The 17033-nt window shown below is 44.2% G+C and overlaps 1 protein-coding gene across 3 annotated transcripts in view; it reads right to left on the minus strand.

The window, feature by feature from the left end:
* Positions 1–12482, minus strand: part of OTULIN (OTU deubiquitinase with linear linkage specificity) — a 37667-nt gene extending 25185 nt beyond the window's left edge. For 2 of the 3 annotated variants that reach the window (XM_055307701.1, XM_055307699.1), the window contains exons 1-3: positions 12251–12482; positions 4352–4428; positions 258–355 (exon numbers count right to left, since the gene is read on the minus strand). In XM_055307701.1, the coding sequence (XP_055163676.1) occupies positions 258–355; positions 4352–4428; positions 12251–12402 (327 nt within the window). In that variant the 5' untranslated portion in view covers positions 12403–12482. The remainder of the gene's footprint in view (positions 1–257; positions 356–4351; positions 4429–12250) is intronic. The other variant, XM_055307700.1, reaches the window with a different exon arrangement.
* Between the last annotated feature and the right edge of the window lie 4551 nt (positions 12483–17033).

A 17033-nucleotide genomic window follows, 5' to 3' on the forward strand; every position in this document is an offset into this window, starting at 1 on the left:
CCTGGGTGGCTCAGAGATTTAGTGTCTGCCTTCGGCCCAGGGCGTGATCCTGGAGTCCCAGGATTGAGTCCCACATCGGGCTCCCTGTGAGGAGTCTGCTTCTCCCTTTGCCTGTATCTCCGCCTCTCTCTCTCGCTCACTCGCTCTCTCTCGCTCTCGCTCTTGCTCTCTCTCTTTCTGTCTCTCATGAATAAAATAAATAAAATCTTTAAAATAAAAGGAAACACTTGAAACCTTCTTGTATCTAGGGATCATACCTTTTTCATACATGTGGCTTTTTGTGTATTGCCCCTCCATTCTTTTTTGCAGTAGTCCATGATGTCCATTTCAGGAGCCACACTTAATCTAGCTTCTGCTGAAGAATCAGAAAGGAAGGTGGGTGGATAATGAAAGAAAGCATAATCAAAATAACAGCACTGCTTTACTCAGGTTAATTTTTCTATAACTTTATTCCAAAAAGATCCAGAACCCCGCCACTACCTACAACCATCCCCTCGCTCCTAGATAACTCAGAGATCTACCAGCCAGAGTGATGCATTTAAAACTGAAGTCAGACAATTATCATCACTCCTGGGTTCTGAGAGCTCCAGAACCTCCCACTGGAGTGGAATCAATGTCCTTACTTCCTACAAGGGCCCCTGTCCTGGCCTCCCACTGCCTCTGGCCTCAGCTCTCCAAACTTGGACTGCTCTGGCCGGATCAGCAGCCTCCCTGTACTTCCACACACTGTGGGGCTCCAGCACTCCCTACAGGTCTCTGCTCAAATGTCACCCAACACTCATATGTCACGATGTCACACACACACCTTCACTCTATTCCCCTTTTACTGTTTTGTTTTTCTTCTAGGCACTCATCAACACCTGACATATTTCTTTTTCTGCATTTCTCCCTAAACCCCCACTCATGAATACAGTAAAACATAAGTTTTACTTGAGCCCAAGGACTTATTTTGTGTCTCAACTGTGTCCTTAGCACTTGGAACTTCACTGACATAAGGTGTCCAAAAATATTAATCAAACTAATTGTGCAACAGTCAGAACTATGAAAAAAATACATCTAATGGTTTTTAATTAGTTTTATATAACCATTATACAAAGAGATAACACCTACCATAACAGAAATTATATGTCTTTATTTATTTATACTCTGCCCTCATCCCAAAAGGCTATAAACTATTGATAGGAAGCCAGAAACTAATGAAGCTCTCAATGTTAGCTGAACTACAGACCTCACATTGGATTCTAGTAATACATTAAAAATATAATTTCCAATCAGACAAATTATATAATAAAAAATGGGCTTTAGATTTTCCTTGTTTAACATATGGGCTCTGGGGTCTGATTTTGTGGTAAACATGTACGCACGCACATGGGTATGTGTGTTTTAGGAAGATAACTCTCAGGCAAATCTTGACTTCCTTTACAAATTATTAAAGAAGTAAATGTTAGCAAGGAAATTAAGACATAAACACAGAAGTACCTTATAATGTATTTACTCCTGAGGAAAGCTGTAAACTAAAAACACATTCAGCTTGATTCAACAGGTATTTACTGAATGTCTGCTATATGGCAGGCATTGAGCTAGAAACTGAGCTTACTGAGCCAGTTTACAGATGACTAAAGTAAAGACTACAAGTGCTGACAAGCAAGGGTGTGACGGATGCAGGGATGAGGCAGCACAAAGTCTTTGCAGCTTACAGACAACTCTATTGCCTAAGTTAGGACTGGCTTTACAAGTGTAATATACTACTGAAAGAGTAATACCCAGAGACCACAAATACCAATGCTGCACAGCCAATGCTAAATAGAGACCCATCAGTGTTTTAATTTAAGAAACATTTTTTTGAACATGTACTTAGTGGAGGGAAGAGCTCCTTGTATCTGCCTTCTCACTCACTTCCCCACAAAGTAGAAGGAATGGCAAACATCTGGAGTTGAGGACACTAATAAGGCCCTGTTTTCCCACCAGGCAACGTGAGGAGCCTCAACAGACAACACACTTCCAGTTCAGGAAGGCCCTCCACAAAGTGGAGCCTCCCTGCTCTCCTGGCCGCAATCCTCACTGCAGTCCCCAGTCCTGCCCACACCAAGATAAGCCCAGCCTGTGAGCCTGGCTGGCAGGTCCACTGCCCCCAAACTGAGAGGACACAGCAGGGGACCTCACCGGGTCAGTCAGGAGGCCAAGCCACAGGCCACAGCCCTGTGCTGAGAGGCCTCAGGGGACAGTGAGGGCGGGGAAGTGGAGGACCGACACAGCTGCCAGCACCAAAATGTTACCTGAAGTTCCATCCTGCTGCTGTTGTTGGGGAGGAGGGCTCCAGCAGCCAATGCATGCCCTCCTTTAGGACAGGAGGTGGGGGCACAGGACAAGGCTAGCCCTGACCTCAAGCTGCTTAGGGTCACCACAGTTCCTTTCTTTGTTGAAATACAAACTACACAGACTCTGTTACTGCTTCCAAGAAAGAACACTACTAATGTCAAAAAACCAAAACCAAAACAAAACAAAGGAGAAGCTGAAAACCAGAGTGGTAAACAGGAGCTCAAGTAACCAACAGGTCTGGTCCTTAAGCACCATATGGTAATAAAGATCTGAAGAAACTGCCCAGAGTGGAACAGAGGCTATAAGATAAAAGTCTATGAAGGGGCATGTCATGAAGGGCTTTGGATGGCTGAGGGAGGCAAGCAAAATTTCCTTCCAGTTCTGGAAGAGTAAGTAGAGAGAATAAGAAAAGGACAATATTCCAGAAAATAATGGCTGAGAATTCTCCCAAACTAATGAAAACTAGGCATCCAGGGATCCAAAAGGAAGACTTCAAGCAGTAGGTTTTTAAAAGTCCACACTTAGCAGACATCAGAAAGAAAGTGCAGGATACCAAAGACAAAGACAGAAAAAACTGACATTATCCATCCACCAAGGATTAGACTGCAATACTGTCAACAACCTCATCTGCAAAAGGATTAAACAACTACTCATCTGGAGTTCTTAAAAAAGAGGTTGAGATACATTTTCAAGCAAACAGAGCTTTCCACTGACAGACCCTTACAAAGACCTTCCAAAAAGCCTCATTTCAGGAGGGCCAATGAACCTAGAAGGATATGCAAGGAGTATACAGGGACCCACTTTAACCTCGGACAAAAGCTGGAAATGACACAGCTCCCTGAGAAGCTAAAACACTTGCGTAGGGAGGGCTGCCCCTGCAGACAGGGGAAACCCACAGCAGAGCACCTGCAGAGCCACAGGAAAGCAGGAGGTCCCCGCAAATGCAGCAGCGACCCGGGATGACGGAAGAAGCACTTTCTCCTGAGGAATACGACTAACAAGGACTCCACGCCCGAAGTGAATGGTGTCCAATGGCAGCAGCAGAAACAGAGCATCCTCCAAGTGTCATGGAGGACCAGAACAGATGGCGCAGGGACACACCTGACTGAACAATTACAGAGACGCTCATCTCTACCACAGTAAAAATTTACACCAGTTCCTTGTGAGGACAACTCAAGAAAGACCTGGAAATGATCAAAAACCCCACTGTGTGTCATTTGCTCCTAATTACACACATGGCAATATTTTTCTTAACCATAAACTAAACACAAACTACTTCTCAAAACCAACCAGCAGAACATGTACATGCAAAGGTAATGAGAGAGGAAATGCCACCTGGGAATCACTAGTGGCATATCCTGCAAGTGCAACATCCCCACTTGGCTCCTGCACAAGCTAGTAGGGAAGTTCTTCTCTGAAGACAGCCCTGCTGGCCATTCCCCACAGCAGAGGACGCCAGGGGTCGGGCCTCACCCTAGCAGCAACAGCCCATAGGTATGAAATGAAGGTCTGGGAAGGATGAATGAGAAGAGCAGGCATAACTGAGAAGAAACATGGACAAAAGGTCATGAAACAATGAGACAATTCCTGCTACTGATCCCATGATCATCCTTTAAGTCAATCAAGTGCACATGGCCATTTTCATGAAAAGACACATGGAGCCAGCTTCTTGAGAAGTCCTCCCATTTGAAATGAAAAGTGCATTTCAAATCCAAACTCTCCCTCTAAGAATACAAAGGAAATCACAAACTGAGAGAGGGTGGTGTCAAGGGTACACAAATACGCACATGTGCAAAAATGACACGAACATAAAGGATGTAGAGAGAATATCTGCATTACAATTTTAAAACCTCAGGAAACAGTATTCCTCAAACATACTCAGCAAAATGAATAATAGATGCAGCTAAGACCATATGCATAAGAATGTTTCCTAGGAAGCACATCTCAGCATTTTATGAAAATGGATATATTCACTTACTGCATTTTCTACTATAAATAGTAAGAACTCACAAATAAACAATTCCAAACATACCTGATAACTCTCTTTCATGTGTAAGTAATTCTTTCTCCTTTTCTATTTCATCCGCGTCACGATACATATCCTCCTCACTGAAATCACACCAAATTAAGACATTTCAAAAATTTGTTGCACTGACATTTTCCCTCCTGTTACATTATGCACGTGCTTAAAAAATTTATTAGACACTAAAAGTCTAACTTTCTCATGTTACATGATGATCTGATAAAATATGAATCTTAAATCTTGGATGTTCATATTTCTATCATTCCACTTCAGGATTTCTTAATTTCAATGAGATACTTAAACATCACTTTAGTGGCTACATAGCTCTGAAGTCATTTTAACTGTAACATTTATTAATATGGGCCCTCAACTATATTCATAAGCATCTTAGCATGTGTCTTATCATTGAAGCCATGTCATGATCCTATCAAGTTCCATGAATGAAGAGAATACTAATAAAAGTATTTACACAGGAATGCAGGCCAACTGTATTATGTCACAAGCACATTTTACAATCACTAATTTAAAAACAAGGATAGGAGAACAGCAATTATTATAGGCTCAACAAAACTAAAAAACAAAACAAAACAAAAAAAACCTTCCAAGGCTCCTTCTGCTCCCTGACCCCCACATTCAAGCAGCCAGTCACATGAAAAATTAGAGAGGTTGACAATCCATGAAAGACTCCTAACTCTGGGAAACGAACAAGGGGTGGTGGAAGGGGAGGTGGGTGGGGGGAAGCGGTGAGTGGGTGACAGGCACTGAGGGGGGCACTTGACGAGATGAACATTGGATGTTATACTATATGTAGGCAAATTGAGCTACAATACAAAACAAAAAATAAATTTAAAAAAAGAATATATCCCTACTGTCCCACATACCTGAAGCGCTGCCACTCTGACCAACTTATGTAATAGGTTTCTAAAATATCTAGTCTCATTTAGCAAGTGAACAAGAACCTACTATGTACTAGAAAGGGAAAAAAACCCATTGGGTGCTAGACAAGGATTGATAAAGGGTATTTCCTTTAACCCCTCAAGATAAGCCATAATTTGATAATGATGAGAAACCAAAATACCAACTCTATCTTTTGCTAAAACCACAAGACATATGAAAGCCCAAATAGCTTCAAGGGAGATGAAGAAACAGTAAATGACAGAGGACAGGGAAGCTTCCATGCCAGCAAAGGAACATCTGCTGGATGGTAAGACAGTAAACCTGCAGAACCCTCAGAAGCACTTAGGAACTGGAAGTGTCAAGTACTTTTCAGGGTACAGGAGGCACCCAGAGCAGAAAACAAGGAAACTGGCTGATGTACACATAAAGTGTAATCAGACCCCCAAGTCCCTAGGTTTCCTCCCCATGACAGCACATCCCCAATCTTCACACAAGACAGAGGCTCCAGGCATGATGACACACAGGAAGGAGTTAGTTAATAACAAATAAGGACCTGAGTGAAGGACCTGAGATACTCCCGTCCCCAATTCCCTCAGCACCCCAGCTCCTAGTACATGGCCCAGCATAGCAGGGGGAAAGAAAGAAGGGATGAGCAGGAGCAAGACACAGATGAAGAAGGGATAGTGAGAGAAGCAGATGAAGTGGAGAATCTAACATACTTAACCTTCCCCACCTCACTGAAACCCTGTAATGGCTCCCAAATAAGCAGGGAAGTCTGTACGTAGACCTAGCCTGTATTCCACAATTCCTCTACACATACCCACACTTCAGTCCAAATACTTGACCAACACTAGCCTACGCTTTTACATCTGTGCTTGGCTCAATCCATTCCCTTTGCTAGAATGGCTCACTGCCTAACATAGTAGGACACATGTGATATGGGTGATCCCGCTGTAGAGTGCCATGGTTAGAGTGAGGACCCGAAAGTTACAAGGTCTCATTAGCCCTGTGTGTGTGTGTGACTATGGAGATAAAGCAACTATACCTCTTGGTGCTTAAATTTAACCACTTAAACTTAACCACTGTAAAAAGGACAATAAGAGAACTCATCTCTAAAGATTGTTGTGAAAATGGACACATGTAAAATACCAGCTCTCCAAAAAGTTCTTCTTATTCTCATACTACACCACTGGTGTGGAATACTAATAAACAATTCACCCACTGGTCATTTATTGTTCCTTTTTTTCTCTCTAAATAAAAGTAATGTGTATGGGCCTACTTTTTTTATTTTTTATTTTTTTAAAGATTGATTTATTTATTTATTCATGATAGAGAGAGAGCAGCAGCAGAGATAAAGGCAGAGGGAGAAGCAGGCTCCATGCCAGGAGCCTGACGCGGGACACAATCTCGGGTCTCCAGGATCGCACCCTGAGCCAAAGGCAGGCACCAAACCACTGGGCCACCCAAGGATCCCCGGGCCTACTTTTAAAAATAGTGTGGGGCTGAAGGGACATATTAGGAAAAGATACTTTCCATGTTCTCCCACCCCCTGTGAGATTCCAAGTAAAAGGTATGGTGTCCACCCAGGGAGCCTACGACTAGAGGTAAAAGCAAACAGAAACCAGATTCACAGGGACTATACATCAAAAGCTTAAAATAAAAAGTGACTAAATGTGTTAGTTCTTCTTTTAATAATTTCATTATATCTTTTGGCCTCCATTCTAATCTTATCAAATAGGAGAGAAATTCTGATCCTATAAAATAAGCATTTAAGTGAACCACTTTCTTGACGTCATCAGAAGCATGTCTTTGGGCAAGCCACTTTCCTAATCTTGGCCTTGGTTTTTCTCATCTTCAAAGTGAGAAGAGCAGATAAGATCTGTACAATCTACATGGTTCCTCTTCCAGGGCTTAAGTTCTAACAAACTACGAACCTATGCGTTGTTAAAAATTGCGCTTCAAGAGAATTCTGTGGCTATGCTGCAGGCACATGTGGCTCCACTTTTGTCCTCTTCCTTTTAATTTGCAAAATAACCCAAGTGCAATTGCAACACCAGTGCCCAGAGGAAGTTCTCTAAACAAGCATCTCTTAGTACAGCTACACATACAAATTTCCACAAAGGGCAATAGGAATGGAACGAAAAGAAATCAACATGAGAACTAAATGTGAAAGGAAGACAGAGTAGAAAGGAAGATTATTGGAAATAAAAAAGCACTTATTCAAGATATACAAATGCAGTAAAGTAGAAATGGGTGAATGGGAGGCCAGAGTACATTCAAATTACTTAAACCACAACCAGATTTCATTCAGATCCTGTGCATAAATGTTTGCTAACTTCCCTGGCCACCAAGGACAAGTATCCAAGGACGTTTGCTGACTTTACAAGGCCACAAGGAAACCGTATAATATGGCCTTTAAAGGCCACTTTTAAAATGATACTAAAGCTGTAATTCCTTGGAGAGAGAATAAATTTTAAGCAATAAGTTCAATTAGTATGGTCAGAAAAGAAATAAGTCATCCAACATAAGGGCAATCAACTGAAGAGATAGAGATGTGTAAGGACAAGAAAAATAAAAATATTATTTAATAGTTCACTCAATAATCTTTTGCTTTAACCTTTTTAAATATCAAAATATTAAAACGGAAAATAGCAACAAAATATTTATATATTTATATTTTGTATTTATATAATTTATGCTTATCGTACATTATATTTAAACTAGAGGTTTGAATTTTTGTTATGAGAAGGGAAGGTAGTGAAATAATGAAAAGAAAAAGGATATCACATTGTAAGATAAAATCGTCATGACTGGTTTCAGAAATTTGGTAAACTTTTGTGTTTACATGTCAAGTTGGGGTGGGGAGTGTCTACCATTTGACACCGAAGAAGCTACTGAAGCTCAAACTCTCAAATGATCACCATGGTCAAAGGTTTCCTTCTAGAAAACATAAAAGATAGGTAGAAAAGTAAAACGAAGTCTTAAATGTGACTTGATATCTTGGGGACCACTGCATGTGAGTCATGGTCAATAACACAAGTGAGTTAAATTTTAAAACCAAAATCCTAGTAAGTTCTACTTAAAAAAGTCTTATTTTAAAAGGGATTTGTTTATTCATAAGAGATACAGAGAGAGAGACACAGACATAGGCAGAAAGAGGGACTTGACCCCAGGATCCCAGGACCATGACCAGAGCCAAAGGCAGAGGCCCAACCACTGAGCCACCCTGGTGCCCCTACTTAGAAAATTAAAATTCTTAGTTTAGTATATTGTTATTTTAAAGAATGTATTTTCTTTTTTAAAATTTTTTATTTATTTATTTGACAGAGACAGAGAGAGAGCGCACGCACCCACACATGTGCACACAAGCAGGGGGAGGGGCAGAGGGAGAGGAAGCAGACTCCCTGCTAAGCAGGGAGCTTGATGTAGGCTAGAACCAAGGACCCCGGGATCATGACTTGAGCCACCCTGGCGCCCCTAAAATGTGTATTTTCAAGCTCCCATTCTCTTAAGCTAGAGATGAAATATCTTATTCTTAACATCGAAGCAATATACATGATTGAGTCAACTACATGATTTTGCATACTAAATTATAACCCTTCTTGATCTGTTCAAAGACCTGCATAAGAATAAATGTTTAAAAATTTAATTTAAAAATGGTTACCACATACAAACAAAATTATACTGTTGCCAGGAACAAAAGCTATCAACCAAAGTCATAGAGCTCAGTGAAGCAAGGCATTTCTGTAAAGCCAATTTTTCAAGTTCTGATAAAAGTAAACATGTAATATGAAAAAAGCCAATTCTAATGTATATGAAAAACTAACAAGAGAGCATTGTAATCACTCACCATTTTGAACATTTGCATTAAGTTCCCCTTAGTTGTCTAAAAAAGCTAAGCTGAGTATGGCTTTATTCAGCTTTCTAAACTTGAATGCTGCAATTCACGCTTAACTTAGCCTATCCTAGAAGACCAATGGCCCAGGCAGTGTTGGTAAGACAGTGTCAACCGCTGTGACACCAATGTACCTTCCCACAAATGCACAGGAAAAGCAAAGACCACTCAACCCAGCCTTTCTCCACCACTTAGCAGTTTTAGAGAGGTGAACAACACATCAAATGCAGGAAAGTACTGACACCCAAGCCAACATTCCACCTCCCTTCTGCAAGTGGACTTTCCATGACTGGCTCATGCTACTCCATGTGACTTCCAGAGGTGTCTGGGGACAACCCAGATATCCTCAACAATGAGGTTTGAAACAGTCTTTACTTCCAGGTGGGAGACGGGATAGGAGGAAGTAGCTGTTACCTCATCAAACATTGTCCCACAGGAGCTAAGGAGTGAGGTAAGTGGGACAACACATTCACACAACATATTTAGCAACATCCAAGAACAATGGTTTAATGACTTATTCACAGCCCTTTTGAAGATCCAAAGCTTTCATTAGAACCTTGGCCCAGAAAAACAAATATACATAAAATTTTACCTTCAATTTCAGATGGGTTCACAAACATGTTCCCCACCACACACTGCCAGCCTATGGACCCCAGATTCAAACCATGTCCCGTCATTAGGCAGAGAAAGATGGGCCTTGCCATAATCTTGCTTCTCAATTCCCTAAGCATGTCTAGCCTGGCCACCAACCATGTCCCAGGACCATCTTTGTCCTTAAGGATGGTAGTTTACTTTAGCTAAGGGCAAGAAGTAGACACAGTCTCAGCCTCAAATGCGGGGTGGGGGGGGCAGAGTGGTGAGCAGAGGAAAGAGCACAGAAGACATGCTCACAGGAAGAGTGAGGCAGCTTCAAGGAAGTCAACTGAATCTGGTGTGACCTAAGACTTCTTCAAATCAGACCGTTAAGTCATCTGTAAGCCATCCTTAGGGCTTGTCCAGGGGATGCCAGCCAACAACAACTCTCAAATGAGCTAGAGGAGGAAAGGGGAAGGTCATTATAAATCATGCTCCTCTGCCTGGTTTTGCTGAGAAAGCCAGAAAAAAATGGAGGTAGGTTCCCACCGAGGCATCAGGAAACTTGGCCCTGAAACCTACTCCCTGTCTCCCTGGCCAAGAAGCACTTCTGTTATCTGCAACTCAGTTTCCTAATGTGTAAAACGGCAAACCTAGGCTGGGTGGTTTTGTTTTGTTTGTTTGTTTGTTTTTATTCCTTTCAGACTAAGTCTGTAAATCTATTGACAGCAGTAAGAAGTATGCCTCAAAACCTTTTCATCGGCAAATAGCCCTCCTTCCCACCGTGGCCTAATTCCCCAGGTTCTGACTCTGGAAACCACATACAACAGAAAAACTTGCCAAATAACTATGCATACTTTTAGGAACATGGTTCTGGATTCAAAGTTTCTCCATCTCGAAGGGGCATGAGAATGCTAAGGTGCAGCTTCTGAGGGGCACGGTCTCTAATCGGGGAGTCATAGCTCCGACCACCAGGGCAAGAGCAAGGCTGCAACAGGTAGAAACCAGGATGGGCTGTGGAGGGGCAGAAGAAGACACTCCCTCTCTCTCCCCGCAGCCCAGCCTGCTCTACTCTCTGCAGAGTCAGAGGTGCTTCTCTAACCCTGAAGCGAGAGACTACATTAGCTCACACATGGGCCTACACGGTGGTTTCAATTAAAAAGTAAAATGATACTACTTAAAAATCAGGATATTTCATTAAAAAGTCAGGATACCCGGATGCTTTGAATACAGAAAATCCAGGAAGCAGAGGGTAGAACCTAGTGGCCTCTGACCCCAACAGTGATGGACACAGCTCTCCAGAAACCCATGGTCCACACCTGGCCTCACTCACTCAGGTCACCTGCATAGCTCCCAGGGTTTGAGACTGCCTTCGCCAAATCTTTCCCAGTAGCCATAAACACATTGAAAGTGGATAATAATACCATCCCAAGAGGGTTTGGGTGCTCAATAAATGAGAAAGTCAATGCCCATGGTAAAGAACCATACACATGAAAGTTATTATAATACACTAGCTGCACAGGCCTGCCAAAGATTGCTTTATAGGAAATGCCAAAAAAAAAAAAAAAGTCACATTTGAACGCACCTAATAATTCAACTTGCCAGCCAATAAGCTACCTGTCAAAATAGTTATCTGAGTGCTTTCATCAATTTTGGAATTCAAAGGCATTTATATGTGCCTAGAACCTGAATGTGTAGAAAGAGTTTCTACACTTCAAGTCTATATTCGGCTTCCACCTCACTCCCACTCCCTTGCTAAAATCAACGCTTCCGATTTATGCTGCCTTCTTTACAATTCACTAAACAGTTGATCTAACCAGCACTGCCCTTCGTTATTTAAAAATAAAGGGGGAGGGATCCCTGGGTGGCGCAGCGGTTTGGCGCCTGCCTTTGGCCCAGGGCGCGATCCTGGAGACCCGGGATCGAATCCCACGTCGGGCTCCCGGTGCGTGGAGCCTGCTTCTCCCTCTGCCTGTGTCTCAGCCTCTTCTCTCTCTCTCTCTCTCTCTCTCTGACTATCATAAATAAATAAAAATTTAAAAAAAATAAAGGGGGAGGGGGATAGCTAATTAAGCCGTTAACGGGCAGAGAGCATTGGGTCAGACTCCGTCCAAAGTCTGTTCCACAGGTGGGAGCTCATCCAGCAGCGACTTGCCTTCCGAGAACAAACTAGTCGCAGGGCTCAGTTTTCCCTCGGCTCCGACAAAAGCAACCTCACTTTCTTCCCCAACCAAGTCGGAGGAAAGATGCACTGGGAGTTAGTTAACAGTAAGCTTTTCCGGCTTGTTTCCCAAGTTCCCGGCGCTTTAACTTTAGAGCCTTGCAGAAATAAGAACAGAGGGCGCTGGGGGCCAGACCTGGGAGACCGCGGGCTCTGAGCGCAAGCGGCCTGAGAGCTCCTTTCCTTCGCCGACGACCTGCCCCGGGCCCCAGGGAGCGACGGGCTGTCCGCCGGCGCCTCCGCAGCCCAGCCCACCCCTGCGCAGCGGGCCCGCGGGGACCGCCCGGCGCCCCGCCCGCCCCCGCCGCACCCCCCGACTCACTGCTCGGCCGGGCACCGCACCGCGGGCCGGGGCTGCCCGCCGGCCGCCGCCTTCCCGCCCTCCCGCGGCGCGGCTCCCGCTTCCCGCGCCGACTTCTCGGCGCAGCCCGCGCCCGGCCACGCTCCGGGCTGGGGCATGGCGCCCCGACTCATGCGGCCGCCTCCGAACGACCCGGAGCCCCACCCGTCCGGGCGCCCGGCCGCAGCCGCCGCCGCACCCCAGCCCGCCGGCTTCCGAGGCTGCGCAGAACACTTCCGCACGCGTCACAGCCGCCCGCCCCGCGGCCTCTGACCCGAGGGGAGGGGGCGTGGCCTCTGGGACCCGGCGGCCGCGGAGCCCTTCCGCGCGGCGTCGGCTCACGCGGCTGCGCAGGCTCAGCCCCGGACGACTAGGGCCGCCGGCCTGGGGCGAGCACTGCGCATGCTCCACACGGCGGGCCCCCGCCGGAGTTCCTCGGGCGTCGGCTTTCGCCGGTCGTTGCGGCCCGGCCGGGGCGTGACGAGCAAACCCTGCGCGGGCGGAGGGACGCGTCCTTGGGGACGGGGAGGCGAGGAAGGCCGGCTCACTGTGTGCTCGGGGGCCGTGTTCTTTACCGTGAAATTCGATGTTAGGAGAATATGAGCAAAGGGAAAATGTTAGGAGACCTCAAAGATCGGGAGAAGGCGAAGTGTCTCATCCCCGGGGAGAGAGCGGAGACGCCCCTGAAGCTGAAGGTGAGCAGCAGCCAGCGCGGGGCAGTGCCGGCGAGCGCAGGGCCGCGGCTCGGAGGGAGGCGGCCCGTGGCGGCCCAGGCACCCGCGAGTGCTGGGGGCACCTCGGCGAGCCGCCCGGGAGTCTACCGAGGAACGCTGCTGCAAGAAGGGTGCCACGGACCTGATCGGGAAAGGCTTCCTTAGGCCGGGGAGGCGGCTTGTGCTTCATCCTCGCTGAAACATCGTGAAACATCGGGAACCGGTGACTAGTTTGTTTGTTTATGTAGATACCAGGAAGTCTTATTTTTCGACTTTTTATTTTTTTGATATTTTATTTGAATTCGATTTGCCAACATAGAGTTTAAGACCCAGTGCTCACCCCATCGCGTACCCCCCTCAGTGCCTGTCACCCAGTCACCCCGTGCCCCCGCCCGCCTCTCCTTCCACAACCCTTTGTGTCCCAGGGTCAGGAGTCTCTCTTGATTTGCCTTCCTCTCTAATTTTTCCCCACTCAGTTCCCCTCCTTTCCCTTATAACCTCTTTCATTATTTCTTATGCTCTGCTTATGAATGAAACCATATGTTTGTCCTTCTCCTACTGACGTATTTGACTCAGCATAATATCCTCCAGTTGCAAACCCGTGGAAGCAAATGGTGGGTATGCATCCTCCTCATGGCTGAGTAATGTCCCATTGTATATACAGACCACATGACCTTTCACCATATTCATCTGTCGATGGACATCAGGCTCCTTCCACAGTTTGGCCACCGTGGACTTTGCTGCTGTGAACATTGGGGTGCAGGTGTCCCTTGTGGGGGAGGGAGGCGGTGACTATTTTAAAAGACCACTTTGTTAGAGAAAAGGTTGGAAAGGGATGAGGCTGGAAGTCCAGTTTTGGGGAGACTGGAGAGTAGTGGGCACCAAAGGGAGAAACTGGATAGAAAAGAAAGACTATTTCCTCCTCCAAGAATATTGGAGGAAAGTAGTCAAAAGGCACAAACTTCCAGTTACAAGAGTAATTATTTATCTAAATTATTTATCTAAATAATTAGTAGGGATGTAATGTACGACATGATGACTATGTCTAATGCTGCTTATGGTACCTAGGAAAGCTTTTAAGAGTAGATCCCAGGAATCCCTTGGTGGCCCAGCAGTTTAGCGCCTTCAGCCCAAGGCCTGATCCTGGAGACCCGGGATCGAGTCCCAGGTGGGGCTCCCTGCATGGAGCCTGCTTCTCCCTCTGCCTGTGTCCCTGCCTCTGTGTGTGTGTCTCTCATGAATAAATAAATAAAATCTTTTAAAAAAAACAAAAAATGAATAGATCTTAGCAATTCTAATAACGAGAATTTTTCTTGTATCTCTCTGATAGTTGTTAACTAAGCCAATTACAGTAATCATTTCACAATATATGTAAACCAAGCATCTTGCTATACACCTTAAATTCATACAGTGATGTGTACCAGTTTTTTCTCAATAAAACTGGAAAAGATAAAAAAATTTTTGAGGAAAATTTGAGGATAAAAAAAGGATAAAAATTGAGGATAAAATATTTTTTGAGGAAAGAACCATGGGATGGATTTTTTCCTTTAATTCGAAAAAGTAATAAATGCATGTGCTAAAAATATTCAGAGCATACAAAAGAATATAGGAGTTATATTTCCAATGGCTATTAAGGAAGTGGGATTATAGTGGGTTGAATAATGTCTCCCAAAATTCATGTCCACTTGGAACCTCAGTGAGACCTATTTGGAAATTGGGACTTTGTCGTTGTAATCAGTTAAGATGAGGTCATAATGGGTTAGACTGGGCCAGAAATCCAGTGACTAGTATCCTTAGGAAAGGATGCTGAAATACATAGTGACAGGAAGTACGGACATGTGAAGATAAAGGCAGAGATTGGAGTGTTGTGAGTATACATGGAGAAATGCTGGCAGCCACTAGTAGCTAGGAAAAGGCAAGGAAAGATAATTCCAAAGAGCCTTCAGAAGAAGCGTGGCCCTGCTGATAACTTGATCTCAGGCATCTATCCTCCAGAACTATGAGAAAATACATTTTTAATTTTTTTAAGCCCTCAGTTTGTGGTACTTTGCTGTAGCAGTCCTAGGAAACTAACAGATGAAGACTTATAAAATTCTATCAGGCTGAATTTATTAATAAGGGCCCACCAAGCAGATATTCTAGATACAACATGTTACCTCCAGGGATTAGAAAGCTAACAATTTGTTTGAATGGTTACTGAGTATGTCTTTTTCTATTATGCATGTGAATCTGGGAAAATAATCATAAGATGGGTTTAGGGACCCACTGGGCCCACTATAAGAAGGACCTGAGTGAAATCCTATTGATCACTTGACTTCCATCCACCCCAGAGGGCTTACACTAAATGAAATGCCAGAACTGCCTAGGATACTATTGAGGAAGGTATCCTAAGCCTTGGAGGTAAGTGGGGTTTACACGTTAGAATGGATTTATCATGTAAGACTTGCTCACTCACCCCTGGAGTGTCCAAAGGACACTACCTTTCACCATGACTATGAGAAGTAAATATACGAGGGAAGCCCCAGCATCTTTGAAGATATGCAATTGCTCTTCTCTGTAGTCAGATACATCTTACAGTGGAAACTACCACCATCAAACTCAGATTCCTAAATGCAGTGGGGATAAGGGAATCTAGGAATGCAGGAACCAAGAGGTGGCACTTAATTGTCAAAAACTAGATGTGGTTACTGTAATGGACAGCTGAACCAAAACAGTAATCAGAATTGTCTGACTTACAGAGACCTATGACATTGGCCATTTGATCATAGTGTCCCTAGGGAAAAAAAGAAATGGACAATCTACTAAATTCATACTTGGTATGAGCAGAAGAGTTCTAGGTCTAGCAAACAAAAGTCCTGACTTGCACGACCAGAACAGAGTGTCACATCCCCTCCACTATTTTTCATACTTGAGCCAGGTTATACCCTCAACTCTTTGAATGAAGGAGAGACCAAGTCCTTTTGGGGAAGGACCTTGTTCCACTGCCAAAAATGTGTATTACTAATTTGTTCCCAGCCTTCCCCAAAGGGTCCTATGGCCATCTATCAGGGTGATTGCTCACTGGGGAAAAGGAAATAATCAGACTTTTGAGAGATTAGTAGACAATGGGTCTATTTTGACACTGTTTCATAGAAACCCAGAACATCATTGTATCTACCAATCAGAGTGTAGTGGCTTATGATTAATGGAGTTTTAGCTCCGGTTCATCTCACATTATGCCCGGTGGGTCTCTGAACACATCCTATGGTTACTTCCCCAGTTCCAGAATGTGTAATTAAAATAGACTTGCTCAGCAACGAGCAGAATCCTCACATTGTTCCCCTGAGTTGTAAAGTGAAGGTTGTTATGGTAGAAAAGGTCAAATGGGAACCACTAAAACTGTTTCTGCCTATAAAAATGTAAACCAAAAGCAATACCACATTCTTGGAGGGATTGCAAAGATTAGTACTACCATCAGGGACTTGAGAGTTAGAGATGTGATAGCCACTACATCCCTTTCAAGAATTTGTCTATTTGACATGTACAGAAGATAGATGGCTCTTGGAGAATGACAGTGGATTTTCATAAATTGAATTCTGTGGTGATTCTAGTGGAACTGCTATTCCAGATGTGGTTTCATTGCTTGGGCAAATCAGCCTGTTTCCTAGTACTTGGTATGTAGCCATTGACCTGGCAAATGCTTTACCCCCTCTACACCTCTTGAAAGTCTACCAGAAGGGATTAACTTTCAACTGACAAGGCCAGTGATTCACTTTCACTATCTTACCACAGGATACATCAACTCTTCAGCCCTATGTCATGATTTAATCTACAAAGACCTCCTTTCCCTTCCTCAGAAAATCATACTAGCCCATTACATTGAAGATGATAGTACTGATTAGTCCTGGTAGGCAGGAAGTAGCGATTACTGTACACATATTGGTAAGATATTTGCACATTAGAGAATGGAAAATAAATTCTCCAGGATTCAATGGCCTTATTCCATGGTGAAATTACCAGGGATCCAGTGGTACGGGGAATATCAAAATAGCACTTCTAAGGGGAAGAATAAG

Source organism: Nyctereutes procyonoides, unplaced genomic scaffold (assembly GCF_905146905.1).
Source record: "Nyctereutes procyonoides isolate TBG_1078 unplaced genomic scaffold, NYPRO_anot_genome, whole genome shotgun sequence".
Taxonomy (NCBI): Eukaryota; Metazoa; Chordata; class Mammalia; order Carnivora; family Canidae; genus Nyctereutes; species Nyctereutes procyonoides.